Source organism: Vespula pensylvanica, chromosome 24 (assembly GCF_014466175.1).
Source record: "Vespula pensylvanica isolate Volc-1 chromosome 24, ASM1446617v1, whole genome shotgun sequence".
NCBI classification, from domain to species: Eukaryota; Metazoa; Arthropoda; class Insecta; order Hymenoptera; family Vespidae; genus Vespula; species Vespula pensylvanica.
Genome location: NC_057708.1, coordinates 3023002 through 3042595, shown reverse-complemented (window position 1 = coordinate 3042595; position 19594 = coordinate 3023002). Strand labels below are relative to the sequence as shown.

At 40.9% G+C, this 19594-nt stretch overlaps 1 protein-coding gene and 1 long non-coding RNA gene across 15 annotated transcripts in view; one reads left to right on the top strand and one right to left on the bottom strand.

Moving 5' to 3' along the window:
• Positions 1-19594, bottom strand: part of LOC122637012 — a 206638-nt gene that overhangs the window by 111264 nt on the left and 75780 nt on the right. The window contains exon 1 of one of the 14 annotated variants that reach the window (XM_043828806.1): positions 2898-3302. The exons of 11 other annotated variants lie outside the window; for them this stretch is intronic. In XM_043828806.1, coding sequence (XP_043684741.1) covers positions 2898-3002 — 105 coding nt within the window. In that variant the 5' untranslated portion in view covers positions 3003-3302. Of the gene's footprint in view, positions 1-2897; positions 3303-19594 lie in introns of those variants that run through there. 2 more of the 14 variants (XM_043828809.1, XM_043828811.1) reach the window with 2 other exon arrangements.
• LOC122637027 lies at positions 18283-19209 on the top strand. The gene is made up of 2 exons (XR_006329115.1): positions 18283-18450; positions 18508-19209. It is a non-coding gene; the product is annotated as an uncharacterized LOC122637027 (long non-coding RNA).

The following is a 19594-nucleotide window of genomic DNA, read 5'->3' as shown; positions in this document are numbered from 1 at the left end:
ATGAGTTTTACGATGGGAAATAGAAGGAAGGAAGAGAGAAACGATCAAAGTCGAGTAGTACAGAAAAAAGAGAAAATAAGGAAAGAAGAAAGAAAAGAGAAAGAAAAGATGGAAGAAGAAGAATGATTTCGTTAGTAGAAATGAAAGATATCGATGGGGGTAGAGGGAGAGAGAGAGAGAGAAAGAGAGAGAACTAACAACCGACCGTCGGCGACTTTGCTTGTTTGCAACTCGTTAGTAAAACGATGCTGCGGGTCTCGTAGAAACTCGTCGTTGCTGGTGTACGCACGAATGTACCGTCGCACGTTATCGAACAGACTCAACGCGGGACATGAATGTTACCTAGTTTTCTCTGTGCATCTCTCTCTCTCTATATATACACACACACACACACACACACACACAGAGCATATATATAGATATATATAGATATTTTGCCGCAAAATGTTCTCGAACTTTCTCCGTGGCTTGGCGTTGTAATAACAAGCGTTGCACGTGAAATTAGACGAAGGAAAAGAACACGAGAGAACACGGCGATGCGATTAAATGTAATTTTCCATTGCATTATGATCAACGAATTTTTAACGAAACGAACGAAATGATGATCTCGTTTCTACGTCAAAAGTCAAGAAATTGTTCAAAGTCTTCGTTGATAATAACGTTGTATAATATTAAGGTGCATCTTTGATAAATTTATTAAAATATATACAATATTAATCGCTCGATGATTCGTCGCGTTTAACGAACTGTAAATTATTAACACTCGTTATCTTTATACGCCAGATTTTTTATAGAAAGTAACTCATCGATTTGATATCATACATTTTACCGGAAGCAATTTACTCTTACTTCGCGCTTTATTACGATTCCGATAAAGTACCGTTCTAATTGTGAATGACGGAGACAAAAATTCAGTCTACTTTTATACGGACGATCTCAATCGCGAATGGAAGAGCAATAAACTCTCTGGACGTTTTATAAATGTACGAGAAAATGGACGAGTCTCTTAATGGCGCGTAGATTTTCTAGGAATAAAAAATAAAAAGTCGATTTCAAAAATAAACGCGTAAGAAAATGATTTGAAAAATCTTAAACAATCCGATCGCGATATCATTTTGAACGTCCTTAGGACGATACAATGAGAACTCATTTTAGAGGTAATTGGCTTAGGAACATAATTTCGATTGGGCGTAGAGAGGTGGTGAAAGGTGATAGAGAACACGTAGACGTATAACGTGTCGCGATAATATCGCGGTAATGGAGGACTACCGAGCGGACCGAAGTACCAATAAAAATTTGTCGCTCGGGTTTTATTAAATTTTCCGGGAGTAATGTGTCAAATGTAGCGCTTTTTCCGCGAACGTGGACAACCCCCAACATTGGGTTGGCCAGACCACCTCTTTGCACCGCTTTATTTCCTCTACTATCTCTCTTTCTTTCTCTTTCTCCTTCTCCTTTCCTCTTTCCTTTTATATCTCTCTTTTTTCATACCATTAGTCGCGTTGCAATAAATGGAAACAATCGTAGAGACGCAACCCGGACGATGATAATGGAAAGCGCGCGACGCGTTACCGAGCGACTATTGTTTCCACGATAATATCGGAATACGCCTCTTCTTGATTTTCGAGTCTCGTTCGATCGAAAGAATTCTGGTAGTTAATCGAACGAAACTTTCAGAGCTGTTACATTATCCACGCGATACCGTGCAATTTTCGACTATCAATCGGTGCATAAAAATTTGAAATTAATGAGGAAGAAAAAACTCGCTCGTTTATATCTCGTTTTTTCTTTTTTCCCTTTTTTCCGCCCCTTATAAAATATTTAATACCATATTATACGTTGCGAAATAAAATGAAGACGAGGACGAATTTCAAAGCTCATTTAATTTAATTTTCCGATTCATCGGCGAATAAAAGACGAAAGATAGCGTTGCGCGAGAGGCAATAAAGCGACTTCGAGCTCGTGCCTTGTGGATGCGATGCTTCTATATATCTATCTCTCTCTCTCCCTCTCCCTCTCTCATTCACATGCTCACTCGGGAAACTCTCGGCTAACTCACGGTGTCGGTTTCGGATTTCAAGCGCGTGTCCTACCGACTCATCTCGCATACGTGGTCCAACTTTAATCTATAGTGGCGCGTGATTCCGCGGTTACCGGTTGAAGTTTCGACAAGCTATATACGCGCTCGCGTATAGCTACGCACACCTTTAAGTACGTGTCTATACACGTAGGAAGCGAGTACCGATGAAGAAACACGAGAGAGAACAATCGACGAAACTCCAACAGCAGAATATCACCGTCATCGCGATCGCTCATGAACATCGTCCAAGGAGAAAACAAATTCTCTAAAGGTAATCGAATATACGAAAGATTTCATTTTAATGGAAATCAATTATTTCGAACGATCGAAAATATTTATCGAAAGATGGCAAATTGTATATTTATTTCGACGTTTGCATTGAATCGTCCGCGTGTACTCGACGATTCTTGCAAACAAGAATTGTCATCGGTTTTACGATCAAAACAATTAACGTTAGAGGAAATGCATGAAATTTATTTATGAAGAGGAAGAGAAAGAAGAGAAAGATATCGAAATGGACAAGATGATAGAAATTAACGTTTCATTAATCAATGAAATAAACGTCGATCGAATGGAGTTTCCGCGGGCTGTGCAACAACAAATATTTGACGGGACATCTGCTCTTGATCTATCTGTCCAATCGTTAGCATATAACACAATATACGCATGAAATACACATATTATACCGGGTACGGGTAAACGTGTCGATATCAAACACCGGAGATCGTGTCCCCCCCTTGGTTTATCTGTGTGCCTAAGACTACGCATACGTGTACGTACGATGCGGTTAGTTGAGTTTTTATCGCAAGTTATCAACCTTGTTCGAAAGATACGACTTTGCAACCTTACGAGCCCTCTTTCTTTTTTCCTTGATCCTCAGCAACGCTGATTGGCCATCCTTCATGCACTGCACCATGATCATAGTGAAAAATTTGGTAAAGAAGGAAGAGGAAATATTTGTCTTGCCTTCGAGAATTACTCTCTTGGATATTTTTTGCTTTTTTCTTAAAAATAACTATTTCATTAATTACGCCGATAATTGACTGAACGATAATATACGATTCGAAAGAGTATTGAAGCCGAGAGATGCGATCACTGTGCGACGGAAAATGTGAAATTTATGATTCCAAGTCCCGTAATACGCAGATACGCAGAATACGAATTTGCGTGCGTGTACGTAGCCACCGAGAGTACGCGTCTCGACGCTTTGAATGTGAAACGTCGACTGACTCGATGACAAACATAGATATGAGAGAGACCGACGTAGAAATTTGCGCGAGCTCGGCGACGAGCAAAGTTTTCGGCCCCCGCACCTGCACGCGTTTCAATTCGATAATTAAATTAACATGACCATGGAATAACGTGCGTGTGCATATGCCGCGTTGCCAACCAAACGGGATCGGCTAGATATTCATTCCATTAGATACTTTTTTTTTACCCTTCCTTCTTTCTTTCTTTTACTTGTTTTTTTGTTCAACGCCCGACTACTGTTACGACATTATTATTATATCGTTTAACAAAATTAGATAATTTTAAAATGCAATTTAATAATCGGAATAAGTACTGCTTAGTTGTGCAAAAAAAAAAGAGAAAAAAAGGAAGAAAAGGAAAAAAAAACCACGTCTCGTGTACGTAATATCTACTTTGGACAGATGCGATATTATTAAGTAATTAAAAATAATGATTATAAAACACGATACACGTAGTTTTACGATTTTAAAAGGGAAATTTGAAGAATAGTTTGAGGGGAAAGCATTTGAACAATCAAAAAACAATTTTGTGAAATTAAACAAGTTAATGGGAATGATTTTAGAACGGTAAAAACATACTCCAGTCGCTACGTCGCTTTCATTAACGGACTCGTTTAAACAAATTCATGCTTGTCGTTCGCGCTAGCCGAGAAACGTTATGAATTGCAAGATCATGGAAGGGATGAAATTCTCTCTCTTTTCCCCTCTCTCTCTCTCTCTCTCTCTCTTTCTGTTTCTCTCTCTTTTTCTCTTCTCCTCGCGAAGAAAGATGTCGTTGTAAATACGATGCATTAAGCAACACGCGGAATAAATTACTAGCATTCCAGAATGAGGGAGAGAGATAAAACTAATGCAAATATACGGAACGTTTTGTGAAACAGCTGCGAATTCATTATACTCTCTGTGGGCTCTTTTACTAGCATCAGATTAGTGGCGTTTCGAGAGGGTCTGCTGAAGCAGCGTTGGTTAAATTACGATGTAAATGGAAATAACTCTGATTAATCATAAGCGAAAGAGAGAGAGAGAGAGAGAGAGAGGGAGAGAGAGAGAGAGAGAGAGAGAGAGAGAGAGAGAGAGTTATAAAATATATTTCAGCGACGATTACACGGCAATCGATTCTGAAACACATTTAAACAACAAGAACGATCACATCGAAATCTGGATCTCCTGCGTTACCGATCGGTCGATAGCAGGCGGGAGATTCAAATTCTCTATATCGCTTGGTATGAAAAGAAAAGAGAAATTGCGTTCGATGAATGGTTGGCTTTTCATCGAAGTAAATGGTAATGACGACATCGTTCCGACCGGATTGCTACAAGATCTTGTTAATTTCGTATTCGTTTCTCGCTCTTTTCTCTCTCTCTCTCTCTCTCTCTCTCTCTCTCTCTCTCTCTCTCTCTCTCTCTCTCTCTCTCAGTTCTATCTTTTCTCCTTACATAGGAAATTACATTTCTTCTTTTCGAAGAACCAGAAGAGATTTCACGATTTTTATCCCAACGTTAAGTTACACAGATCACGTAGAACTCTCTCTCTCTCTCTCTCCCTCTCTCTGTCTATCCCTTTTTACGTTAACCCTAATAATTCCGCGATCCTGCAGGTGTCATCGACATTCGCGATTTACATTCAAATGCAAAGTCACCATGCCGACGGAAATGAGAAAGGTAAGGACCATACCTAATTGCCATTCCTTGTTTCTACCGTCATTGCCGTTGAGTCGAGTCGAAGAGAGAGGGAGAAAACGAAAGGTGGAAAAAGAAAAAAAAAGAAAGAAAGAAAGAGGAGGAGTATCGTGATCAGTCACACGCTGGTAGGTAAAAGGAAAGAGGAAAAGAAAGATAGAGAGACAGGGAAACGAATCTCTGAGAGAAAATCTCGTGAGACCTATGTAATTTGGCCAGCGTACAGCGTGTACTGGGTGTCTTCTAATTTACGCGCACGGCCATCCTGGACGTTGTTGCGTTCCTTGAGAAATTTCTAACAGCCGAGGGACAATAGGGAATACACATTTCGTTCCAACGAATAAAACGAGCTAATAGTTGGAACATAGGACAGTGTTATTTTAATTGTAATATCAGGTATATTAAATATTATAATGTTAGATATAGTGGTATAATAGATGTAGATGTAAATACCATCGCTGGAACGATGCCCACGTATTACGGTATACCTTACGTACCGTATAACGAGTCTCATAGAGAAGGGATCGTAACTTTGAACCTGTTGCGGGCCAGAAAAGAGAATTCAAACGGCTTATCGACACGATAAGCCATCGACGAAAGTCTTCTTGTGGCGTCTTTCGAAGAATTCCGTGAAAAAGCCCGATAAAAAAAAGTAAAGCCGGATAAAAAGAAAGAAAAAGAAAAGGAATACTCCTTGAAGCCCATTGAATCGTGGAACGGAAAAAGTCTCTCGGTGTATCTTTTCTCGTTTCTATTTCTTTTTCTTATTTCCAGGTTGGTTCGTAGCAGCAGGAAGCGCAATTCGCGGCGAACACGATGCGAAGGCTCCGTAAAAAAAGACATTGCAAGGTACTACGTATCGTTCCGTAGGACTTCATACGACGAGGTGAAACGACGAGGTGCTGGAAGGTTAGAGGTATAAATTCGCGTAATTTTCCACGATGGGATTCCACGTATAGATGTAGTCCTCTCACTCGGGTTCGCAAGATAGGTACGCGTGGGAACATATACGCGTGTCCTATATAAAGGACACATTTACCAAGAAAAGTCACACACGGATATATAGAGGAGAGAGCGTACCACGGTGACAATTACCCCATGGCAGCTCCTACTCCTTCTATCTCAGCTACCCCACGTCGCTTCTATCTCATACATTAAAGATGTCGCCAGTTTCCTGACAATACCTGCCAAGATTGCGTCATATGTTACCCGATGCTGGCAACGACAGCCCGTCGTTCCTCCCAGGGAGATGGTCGCACCCCCGAAAGTGGGTGCTCGCTCGTGGAAGGCTCGAAGGAATGGATATCTTCGAAGCAGCTCTCGCTGCTAGCGGTGGTGGTAGTGGTGGTGGTGGTAGTGGTGCTGCTGCTGCTGGATGCTTGCTTTCGCAGCTTGCCGTCAGCCTCGAGGACGATTTGAATTTTGCATTAAACATCAATGCGTATATTCCGCGTGTTTGGGCTTCGCAATTTCACCTTTATTGGACACACACGGAGAGACGAGAGACGAGAAGACGGTAGGGATAGGGCTGGATTTGAGCTTTCCACGATATTCGAGCGTTATATTCCGATAGGAGAAAGCGAGTACTGTATCAGGTGGGGATGATTCAGCTAGAGTTTTCGATTCGCAGAAAACGAAATCGCGAAAGGAGATGAGACGAGAGAGATTCTTTTGTCGAAAGACTACGTTGAGAAGAAAAAGGGAAGGGGAAAGACGAATATTATTCGCGATGGGAGACGATTTATCATAGCTTCCGAGACTTCGGGGTTAATACGATGATGCTGAATTAATCGACGATGACGACGTGGTAGATACGAGGAAGAGGAGATTTTCTTTTTTCTGCAAGGGACTGCGTGGGAAGCCGACGATCCGTTGATCGAATCGATACGATTTGTACGCTTCTATTGTCGGCATAGTGACGTGGAAAAGTCTTTGACGACGTCGGAACGCTCACGCGCGATAACGAACAAAGAGAACGAGAAGAGAGAGAGAGAGAGAGAGAGAGAGAGAGAGAGAGAGAGAGAGAGAGAGAAAGAGAATCTTGCCGCTCGATCTATTGTGTAAAACAGCTCATTAGCAAGTCGATGTGCCACAAGTAATAACTCTTATTCGTTTCTTCGTTCGCTATTTAACTTTAGCCGCTAGAACGATGACGACGACTTTACAATTGGATAGCAGGATATTTGAATTGTCGAAATACAATATTAACGCACGTAGTAAAGACATCCTTCTCCCATTGGATCGAGTCAAAGAAGAAGCATCTCTACTTTCTCGTTATCGTATTTTGATTCGTTCAATCGGCTGGAACGTTCGTTAAAAACAAAGGGAACAGCAAACGTTCGGAGTAATGAGAGATCCATTAAATAGTACGCATTGCGATTTCTCTTAAGGTTCCCTTCTAAAGAAACGACTCATTATATATTTATTTTACGTTGCACCGATCTGCAAGATTCGTATAACCTAATTAATTTGTAGATGCAGTGTTTTAGAAACGGTGAGACACGAAGAGAAAGGGAGAGAGAGAGAGAGAGAACCGTCAAAGCGACTTCTTTGTTGTCTCACATCTACTAGGAAGAGCACTAAGTATAATGGAAAGTTATTTGAAACACGGAAGGCGTTTCAAAACTCCTCTCTCCGAAACGAAATTACTGCGACGCACGCTGGGGCGATCGCTAAACGTAGCGGGTCATAGAGACGTCGCGCGGGGGTTGAATGGATTCTTCGCGATGAAAAATGTAGCGTATAACCGGAAGATCGATCGCTCTTACTCCGCTTCTTCTACTAGCTAGTAACAACGTATTCGCGCTACATTCGCACGACGGAGGAACGATCTTGTTCTAATGCTTTTTTTAAACATTCCGAACAGTTTTCGAACGATTATTTATCGTACGAAGGAAACGTACGAATTTGCATGGGAGTGATTTTAGAAAATCCACAAACACTTCCTTTTGAAGGAAAGAAAAAGAAAAGAAAAGAGGAAAATGGATAAAGTAAACGATTGTAGAAAACTTTTCGCTTCTTTCCACCGTCATCTTCGATTTTAATATACATGTACCGCGCGAAATATCATTTTCCACAAATTCCGAGTCATGGTTTATTTAAAAAGAAATATAAGAATGACATAGATCAAGCGAATTATAAATTTCTCTTGAAATATATGGCACGTCCGTATAATTCGCAATACAATGACTAATTACCAAACGGACCAAGCAGAAAACTAGAGAGAGAGAGAGATAGTTCGGATTAACGATCGTGCACGAAATTCGGCCAGATTTTGGCCGAACGTCTTTTGCCGGCTAATGCGAGTCGGCCGGGCGACACGACGAACGGATAAACTAACAAGCGGCTTCTGGAACTGATCCAATGGCCAACCAACGGGCCAGCCTCGCAACCCTGCGAGAGAGAGAAAAAGAGAGAGAGACACCCGTTCCGTTTTACTCTATTTGGTAGCCGTGAAGACGCTGCTTCGTTTATTGCGCCGAATTTCGCACAAACGTGTCCACATAAATCGCGAACCGCGTGTCTCCTCGATAGAAATTACAATGACGCTGTCTTTACTTTATATTCCCGACGTCCACTTTTCCGAGTCGTGTAACGCACCGCGACCAGTTACGGCTACTTTATCAATTTAATTACCTTCGACCAGTTGAACGAATCAATTTCTCCTCGAGTAGGACTTCTTGAAAGTCTCTAGAGAACGTAATAAAAGTCAAAGATAAAAAAGAAACTCTGAAAATGTAATTGCAACGATAGAATAAATGGGAATACTAGTATATAAATTCATTTCTTCGGAGTAGGAGAAGGAAAATGAAGTCGTCCTTAACCGGAAAATGAAAAGATATAGAGTCGATAATCGCCGTTTGCAACGTTATCGAATGATCGGTGAACTTGTGTGAATTATTCGTATCCGGATATATTCTATCGATCGTAAGGTATTAGCCTAATTTCCCGAGGCGGTGTGATCTATCGAGCGGCGAAGCGCAAGAATGCGGTGCGATTAGCACGGCTGGCGAACCGCCCAGTCACGCCTCTATCGCAACTCCGATCCTCTTAGCATTCTTCTTTTTCTTATCACGATACCATCGCTTTTTACTTTTTCTTTCCTTCCTTCGCTTCCTATCTTTCCATTTATTCTTTTTCTTCGAAAACAAAAGGAAAAAATAAAAAAAAAAGTAGAAAACCACGAATACGAATAATATAATACCTGTTAGAAAGCCTACGAAAAAAAAACCGAAATCTCGATATTCGACCCCTTTTGTAGCATTACGTTGCAATTATTCTCGTTTTATGTCTTACAAAGACAGAGAACATTGGAACTAGCATGTTCGATTGCGAACCATAAGAGCAATAATCCTTCCTCCTCCACGAATGCGTGGCCGAATACATGCATACGATATTACATCATACTTCGATTATCGAAACAGAGCGATCGAGCGATTTCGAGTAATAGCGAGAGAATAATCGTGTCTCGTCGCGACGAACACATCGAATTAACCCATGATAATAGTAGCGCGCGCTTTACACGTGATAACGACGCTATTCTCCAAGACGACGAATTGATAAAAAAAAAAGATATTTCTTTTCGAACCGACTTGTCGTTAGAATATATGAACAACAATTTGATCGAACGAGAAAAGAGAGGGAGAGAGAGAGAAAGAGAAACAAAAATTCTGTCTGTTCCCGGTTGAATCACGTACGACGAAAATCTTCTACCTCCGAACGATTATGTCCGCGAATAACCACTCTTAAAGGATCCCATAAGCGCAGCTGTCGTCAAAACTGCACGCAAGAAAGCTCCGATATTGGGGAAAGTTCGTGTAAGCGTTCGATTTTATGAACATTACCTTAATAACGGAGACAATTATTATTATTTTCGACCGATTATTATTTGCTTTTTATTTTTTTTTTATCAAAATCATCGTTCCACCAAATTACTGTAAAAGTCATCGGGTAACATGGAAGATATCAAAGGTCGTTTTAGAAAATTAGCTTTGACGTAAGAAACGATGGTCCTCGCCTTATCTCGTACGCGATAAGAAATATCTAAACTTTCTCTCTCTCTCTCTCTCTCTCTCTCTCTCTCTCTCTCTCCCTCTCTCTCTCTCTCTCTCTCCCTCTCTCTCTCTCGGTTACGAAGATGTAGAAGGTGGTCTAACGTGAAAAGAAGCTCGTAAATTTCGTCGAGGAGGTCGATGAAAAGGCGAGAAACGCGTGCAGACCGACGTTGAGTGCCGTGAGCAAAGCCAAGGCGGAAAAGCTAGCGGAATAATATTTACCTTCGAGCTCGAAAAACAGCCGTTCTTACTCTCCGGCATCGATATATTCGTTGAGCCGACGCGCGTACCGACGGAAATATTCTTCTACATATACATGTAAATGCATCTCGCGTGACGGGGCGCAAAGGGGTGAGGAGTAGGAAAAGAAAAGTAGAAGTGTTTGCGGCCAGGTGTATGTGTGACGTATGCCAGCGTCTGTGTGTGTATGGGTTAGCGTGGGTTCGGGTTAGACAAGAGACGAGGTGTGCAAACTTCTCTTCGATCTACATATCCATAAACTTACGTACGGACGTGACTGCGAGCGTTATCGAACGTGTGCAACCATATGGAATATATTATATCTTCTTTTTCTCTCTTTCTCTATCCTTTCCTATCCATGTATATTCGGTCACCCAACGTTTTTTAATACTTATCCTCTTTGACCCGCCACCGATACGTTCTTATCGATTTATCGACGCATATCCTCCCTTTAATATTTACAAATATATATGTTGCGGACAGAGACAACGTTTATTTCTATCGTATGTTAATGGGAGAGTGTATCAATTAACGGGCGATTAACGTCCTTGCGGTAAATAAATTTTTCAATGTCTATAAATTTGGTTCAAAATCAACGTATATATTATATTCCTTTTCTTTTAATCGACAAAACCGACTAATGTGGAACGACTCGGTGACTTTTCGAAATCGACGAATGCAACAAGTACACGTCGACGATGTATTTCGAGAGCTTTGGGATTAGTTACGTTTAGTTAGTTGGAAGCGCTCGCTCGCTCGCTCGCCGCCCGCTCGCCGACCGATACTTTCTATAATTAAATCAATTACAACGATTCGCAACACTACACATGACGAAGCGTGTAACTTAATCCGGGATAAGTACCTTCCGGTTCAATCATTAATTCCGCGAGTATGCGACGACGTCATCTGGAAACTGGTCACGAACATTTGCAAAATCGTTGCAGGGGTTATATGACTCGAAAAGCGAACGTATATACGCTCTCTCCCTGTGCGGCGCTATATCGTGTCCTTTTATAATAAATAGCAAATAACGTTGATTAATTTTTTAAGTAATTTGAATATCGATACAAAGCGTCCTTTTATTCACCGGCATCGGACGCGATCCTATTCGATTGTTACGAATTGTAATCGTACTTTATCCTTGCCGTTCATTATCCGACGTCGTTACGGACGCAACGATAAATATCTCTCTTTAATATCTATTAAGGTCTCTCCTTTCGCTAAACGTATAATCCACCCCTTAATGGTCTCGTATGACACTCACGAATCATGGAGAAAGCTAGACGTGACAAATAAAATGGCGCGAAAGGTGGACGAAAATAATAATTAATAACACATCATAAATGCTTCTTTTGTCGGGATTAATTTTAATTTCGTTACCGATAATGACGCACATACAATCGGTCTCTGGTCGTGTAGAGCCACTAAATATCAGTGGCTACTCGGGTGTCCATTGTAAATCGATAATTTAATTACATCGCCGACCACAGCCGACATCGTCGTCGGCTGCGATGGCAAAATAAATAAGTTGTTAATTATTTATTTGTTAGCGTTATTATTTGCGCTCCATGCTAATTGGAAATGCGGACAGTAATTAGTTACATGGTCGAGATGCTTCCAAATGCACATCTGTATTAATTATAACAATTTTCCTACTTCCATCGCATGGATTATTCGTATTTAATCGATATAAACGTGTGTTTCGATTAATAATCGATATAAACGGGTGCCTTTGTCATCGTCGAACTTGGTCAAGATCGACTAGCTCAATCGACTATTCGTTCGAACTCAATTAACTCTTAGATTGAACTCAATTAGCTGTCCGATGCAAATTAGAATACCTCGCGTGTCATCCTGCGAGTTTCCTCTGGGGAACGTAAAAACAAAACTTTCGCTCGTTCATTTTAGGAAACATTGTCGTTATAGCGAACTTTGAATGCTAATGGCAATTACATTCGCAAATAATTAAAATTACCGATAATTGATTCTATGACATCGAGAGAGAGAGAGAGAGAGAGAGAGAGAGAGAGAGAGAGAGAGAGAGAGAGAGAGAGAGAGAGAGAGAGAGACGATATTTCCAGAATGTCGCATTTATATCGATAGACGAGAGAGTTGCGAGAGTACGATTGCGATAAACGAACAAACTTTTGCTAATGCGAGAATAATTAATCTACGATCAACGATTAAAAGCGTAATACGTTAACGTCTTTGCCAATTTCTTAGCAACCTCTATCGGTAGAAAGATCTGACCGATCGAAAGACCTTTAAGAAATTATTACGAAATTACGAGCGATAAACGATTAACCCCGCTTGATCGTAAATAAAATTCATCAAACGTGATCGCGGTGGTCGCCGTCATGCGGAATATCCCAAAGGATCATAGATCACGCAAAGTGGCCGTGCCCAAGACGTATCATTTCTAAAGCTAATTTGTATCCAATAACGGTAACGATTTAATGACAGAGAACGACAGTTTGGACAGTTTGACACGGTCGTCTTCGATTCTTTTTCTCTTTCCTTTGTCCATCCGACGAAATAGAGGAAGATGGAAGAGACGGAGCAAAAGAAGAAGAAGGCCGAGCATAGAACGATCGTCGTTTGACAAACGCTTTGGCGTTACGTCGGCGATCCACCGTTACTAGCAGCTTGTCTGAATTTAGCACGCACTTCATGAGTCATTCCTCCAAGGCGCACACCGCACGCCGCATTCCAACTTTACACACAGCTGTGCCGCGCTATAATACACCCTGCTTCTTCTTCTTCTTTTTCCTCCTCTTCCTCCTCTTCTTCCTCTTCCTCCGATCGTCTCGACCGTCCAACGTCTCGTGGCAACGCGTGCACACTCTACAAATAAGTCTCTCGAAAGTACTTTGATCAATTGTCACCACGTAATCGCGCATTCTTCTTGCCGCGCCTGTGTACGCACGCACGTATACACAACGCACATATACGCGCACGCACACACGCACACACTGCGTAGAGTAGCTTCGAAGCTATCGTCTCTCTTACAACCGTACTTTTTATCTCTTTGCTTGACTATCTCTCTTGAAACGGAAGGCTCAATTGACTCTACTTTGATGTCTATCTCCCGTCTTTCTTTTTGTCTCATCAAATTCATCGATTTTCTCACAATTTTTCCCGATAATCGAAATTCCCCCGATACTGCTCTGTTAATAAAGTAATTAAAAGAAAATCGTTCGATGCGTTATCGGTTCTTTCTTTTGCTTTTGTTCCATATTCAACTTAAACATGCATAAATTTATTACGAACGCATCGATGAATTCATTGCGGTATTTCGTTTATAATATAATTGCACAATTTTACATAATAACTTTTCCCTTTTTTGCCGCGGACATTTTCATTTCGGAAGCTAAACTTTGAAATTGCACGGCAATCGTGCGAATCGAAAAAGAAGAGAAAGAAGAGAAAAGAGAAGATAAGGGAGAAAAAAAAAGTAGCGGGAGATTCAAACGTTTCAGGCTTTGTCTTTCCTTCGTGTCGCGTTTTATCGGCAAATTTCATGCGCCTACGTGAAAGGGGAAAAAGTCGAGAGGGTTGAAAAACCTATGTCCATGGACACGTTATTTCCTCCTCGCAATGACGCCTCAAAATTAAATAGAATTTTGCGTGCACACTCGGAAGCCTGGGGCGAATTCGAATGAGAGAAATGAGAAAGAAACCGGGAAAGAGCGAGAGGAAGAAAGAGAGATAGAGAGAGAGAGAGAGAGAGAGAGAGAGAGTGAGAGAGAGAGGGAGGAAGGGACATATGTACATACACGTACATGTCGATAACACGATCGAACTCGACAATCAGAACGGACAAAGCGCGAACTGCACTCGGTGTTTTAGCAAGATAGCCCGACACAACATTTCGACGCTTGCGTGCGCGTCGGTGTCTCGACGCTTGTGGCGGCCGAACAATGACGTCATAACAGCAACCGGAAGTAAACGCCTCGGTGAATTGCATTCGCCGGATAATATGGCGAAATGGCGGGAACAAACAGCGGCTATGCAGAGAGAAATGGGGAAGGTTCGTGTGTGAGGAGAGAGAGAGAGAGAGAGAGAGAGAGAGAGAGAGAGAGAGAGAGAGAGAGAGAGATAACGAAATTGTACAGGGAGAAAAAGAGAAATATAGATAGATGTTATTATTACGACGATAAATAATTAACGAGGAGAACAAATATTACAAAGATCGATCGAGGGAATAAAGTTCGTTTTTCGATGCAATATCTTTGCGAATCGATTCGATCGTCGACTTTGCAAAAATCTCGATTTCTTTGCCGTTTCTCGAATTTAATGGATATATCGTATATGTGATATATATCGCGAATAAAGTGTCTCGCCTGCGTATAACGTTAAGCTAGAAGCGAAACGAGAAAAGTGAAGATCTTCCTATTTCACGCGACCAAAGTAGCAGAGAAAGAGAGAGAGAAAGAGAGAGAGAGAGAGAGAGAGAGAGAGAGAGAGAAAGAGAAAGAGAGAGAAAGAGAGAGAGAGAGAGAGAGAAAGTACACTCGAGGAATTGCTAATCCTCGCAAGCTCAGCGATCTTCCGTCTCTTTCACGACGAACTTCTTTCGATTTCAAGAGAAAGATATCGAGAGGATAGATGATTACGTGCAAAAGTATATAGTTTCTTTAAAGTAACGCAAGTTGACGACGTTCGAAGTTTAATAAGCGAGGAAGGATTGATATAAAAGCACTTTCCTTTCTCCCATTCTCATTTTATCTCTAGTCGATCGAAAAGGAAAAAAAGAAGAGAATGAAAAAAGAAATGATGGATAGTACACTTTTTGCATATTTCTAGCAAACGATACCTCTATCCTTTTTTCTTCTTTATCATCATTTTGTATAAGACTGAGAGGCATTTAAAACACTCACGCCTTGCTAACGAATCCGCCCCATTCTCTCTTTCTCTCTCTCTCTCTCTCTCTCTCTCTCTCTCTCTCTCTCTCTCGCTCTCTGTTTCTCACCGAAATATTCAGAGAGGCGACTATACTGCAACTAAAATTACCTACAGCCTGAGAGATATTTATGGAGAGCAGTATCTAAAATTATTGCGCTCCTTGAGAAATTCTAACCAATACCCCGTGCAAGCAAGCAAGCAAGCAAGCAAGCAACTCGTTCACTCGCTCTTAGATGCTTAAGAAAGGACACGTTTCGCGTATGCTATTCTATACATATATCTAGCTTCGTTTCCTCGACGTTACATCTCGTTAGTAGCTTTTATTATCTTTCTACGAATGCTTTTCAAAAAAAGAAAGAAAAGGAAAAAAAAAGAAAAAAGAGAAGAAAAAAGAAGAAGAAAGAAAAAAGAGCAAAAGACAAAAAATATTATAATTGAAATTTTAAGACGTAAAAGATCATAAAAAAGAAACATAAGATCGTAGACAAACGTTAAAGAGCTCCACCTACGATTTTAACAAGCTCCGTTTTAATTGGCTTGTCATCTTTTCCCGAAACGAATAGATTTACGCTTTGACGCGTTGCGTACGGTAAATCGGCCGTTCTTCACTTCTGGCAGACGCACAAATATTCGCTTTGGGAATGCGTTAAGCGATATGTTTCTCTCTCTCTCTTTCTCTCTTTCTCTCTCCGCTCAAACTTTCACTTTCTCGCTCTTTGGTCGTAACGAGAGACTAAACGGAAAATATAGAAATGATAGATAAAGTAGATAAAAATAGAAAGGGATGGGAAAGGAGGAAAGGGAAAATAAGAAAGGGCGAATAATTATCTGCGAAAAAATTGACTCGCAGTTGGTAGCACACGCCGGGAAAATATCGCGCTTGTACGCCTTGGCAAAAGGGCGGATATCGAATGACAAAACTATCTATAACATTAGCTGCACGGAGAAATTGTTGTTCTTGGCACGAAGTTACGCTATAGCAAACCCTGACGACGACGACGACGACGACGACGACGACGACGACGACGATATAAACCATCTTAGGTTTGATTTATAGCGAACTCTGTATATCTCGGGTTTCCCTTTTGACGAGATCGCCATCTTCCCCGAAGTAAGTTGAATCATACAATTTAATAAGATATGTAGCTCGACCATAATAAGAAATAATATATTGTAATGTTATGGCTTTATGAACGATTTTGGAGATAAATAGAAAAGATAAATGTCTAAATAACAAATTGGTAGGTACTTATTAATAATAACAACGGATCATATCGAAATTATCTATAAGAAATTATCACATAGAAATTATCTATAAGACTCCTATATTTAGATATCTTGTTCGATTCAATACGATACTAGATATTCTTCTATCGATCGAATAAATTTTCAAAAATTCACGAATTACGAGGAAAGTTCCGAACGCAGAAATATCACCGACGTCGCGTTTCAATCCGATATCCGATATTAGAACAACTTTGTACGGTGTTCAAATAGAGCCGAGTACGGCTTTTGGAGAACGTTCCTCCCTCGGGAAGGTATGTCTAAGTAAAAAAGAATAAGGGAAAAAAACTTTCTTAGAAGCGATCGATTTTATCTCCGAAGCGAGCCCCTGATGCGCGGCAACGAAAGTAGAAGTTTAATTCGTAGTCTTCGATAAAAATAGACGAAGAGATAGATGGATGGATGGATAGAGATAGAGAGATAGAGAGAGAGAGAAGGGAAGGAGGTGAGGCCGCGAAGAGACATTGGGCTGGCGCAATCCAGTAGCATCTGTAATTCTCACGTGTCGGAGAAAAGTTGGCGGGTCCAACCAGTTGCGCGTATTCTCACTGCCCACTTCCGTACTTATACCAGCATCTCGTGCTATCGTGCTATCACACGCTGACGCATAAACACTCACACACAACTAGCTCTCTTCTTGCCGTGTCTCTTCTTTTTTTTTGCCCGCTGGGTCAAGGTAAAAGTTTATACGAAGGAAAACTTGGGAATAGTGGTGGCAGCCAACCAGGAAGGGTAACTTTGTCAAAGAAGAACTTACCCGCGAGAAATGTCCGCGGCTTTTCTTAAGACTTTCCAAGAAAAAAGAGAGAGAGAGAGAGAGGAAGAGAGAAAGGGAATAAAGAGAAAGGAAGAAAGGTTGAATCTTTTCTCGTCGGTACACATCTCGTGTTTCTCACGACGAAAAAAAAGAAAGATACAGAGAGAGAGAGAGAGAAAGAGAGAGAGAGAAAGAGAGAGAGAGAGAAAGAGGGGGGTAAAGAGCGATAAAGTGCACTTTAGGTTGTTATCGAGTTCTACCCTTTATTTCTGTCTCTTTTTCTCCGTCTCCCTCGCTTGGTCTCTCATCTCGTAATCGTGACTTCGTTAAAGCCGCTAATTGAAGTCATGAACTGGTGAAACGCGGGACGACGCGTCGAGCGACGCGCCAAAACACCACCGACGCTTTGACCTCACCCCTTTTCCTGCTTCCTCCAACCCCTCGGCGATTATGCAATATTACGGGCATATACATACGCCTAAACGCGCCGACGCGTACTACGAGCGTCAGAGATATTCCGATGGTTTTCAAAATTTAAAGCGAAAGGTCACCCCCGTTAGTACTCAAACGAATTAAATTTATCAAGGCGCATCTTCTCTAATGAATATTTCTTCCTAACACACCGACAGAACCTGTTCATAAAAATAAAACGTCATTGTTAGATCGATCAAACGGGAAATTGGTTATATCGAGTTGACAAGAATACTCGTATGCGCACGAGATAAATCTCGTATAACGTGTCCTTACAAACGTCACGGATTCTGTCTGTCGAGCGTGAAATCTCCCTCGATTTATCGTCGAGCATACCGGTGTATTGAGAAAAATGATGGCAGAGACTTCCGTAAAATCTACATCATTTCACGTAGTCCCGTTGAAATAGAATCTTCGTTAGATGATATAAACGGTTCTTATTAAATACGTGTCGACTGCTCAAATTCATTTTTCATAAATCGACGTGTAATGTTTTTATCGCGAATTGAAATACGAGATAATTCGTCATATATATTTTTTTTTACAGCAAATGTTATCACGATTGATCGTTGTTGAGTACTATAAATGTTACTGAACGCAACGTATATACTCAACAGGTGTATGTGACATTAAAAAGGAAAAAAAAAACCATTCATGAGATTAAACATCGTTTGCGTCGTTATTTCCAAAACACAATGATTCTCGTCGATGGTAATCCTGGCTGAGTAAGGTAATGTACGTGCCAGAAGAAGGAAGTTTGGTTTAATTAAAAAGAACATTTACACAGGATTCTATACGTAATCGTTATCTTTCCGACTTCGCGGCGAAGATAAAAAGTGTCGGAAAAAAAATTCATTAAAGAAGAGGGTTGGACGTATTCGAGAATGCAGAATGGCGGTTACCAATCCGTCAACGGAGAATTTAATTTTGTTACGCCGAAGAAAGGAATGCTATTGGTCGAAAGAGAAAGGGAAAGAAAACGAGGAAGAAAATTGAGCTTGGCCGTCACTTTGCAGTGGAATTTGAAAACGAAGACGGTCGTCCGCGAAAGAGTTCGATCTTTTGTCAATTAGAATGAAACGTTCGAATTCTTAGGAACCTTCGGGGATCGATCCATCTCCGAAAAAATTCATTTAATGAAGAAGATAAAAATGAAGAAATTCCTTCGTTCGAGGTTCGTTCGTATTTACAATATTTAACATTTTTTACGAATTTCATTAACGATCAAACAAATTTGCATTGAAACGATCGAGGATAATACAGGAAAGTGGGAGAAAATTCGAGATAAAGCGTGGTGGATCCCCTACGAGGCGTTGACATGTTCGATAAATAATCCAGATCAAATTTGTTGCCAGGATTAAAACGAATACCGCTGCGATTGTTGTCAAATGAAACGTTGCACGCGCTCCAGAAATGCGCGCGTGCTTTGCTCCGCATTTGATATTTTTCGAAAGGTTCTTTTTGCGCAAATAAATGCCTCTGAATATTGTATTTGTCATTTACCTCGACCCACCACCCCTCTCACCCTCTCTTTTTATCGTCCGTCTCTATACATCTATATATCTGGCTCTATATATCTACATCTACATTTATATATTTATATATTTGTATGTGTGTGCATGTGTGTGTGCATATATATATACACACACATATATATACATACATATACACGTATAATACATAACTGTACGTATATACATGTATCGCAATGCGTGCATTTTCCGATAATTGCGAAACGCTGGGAGTATACGTCGAGAGCGTGGTAGGCGGGAAATATGAAAATGAGGAGTGACGTTAACAGCGTCATATTCGCTGCGACACTTTCGCGTCAGCACGTCAACGGTTGATCCGTGTATGCCGTCGCTATCGCGACA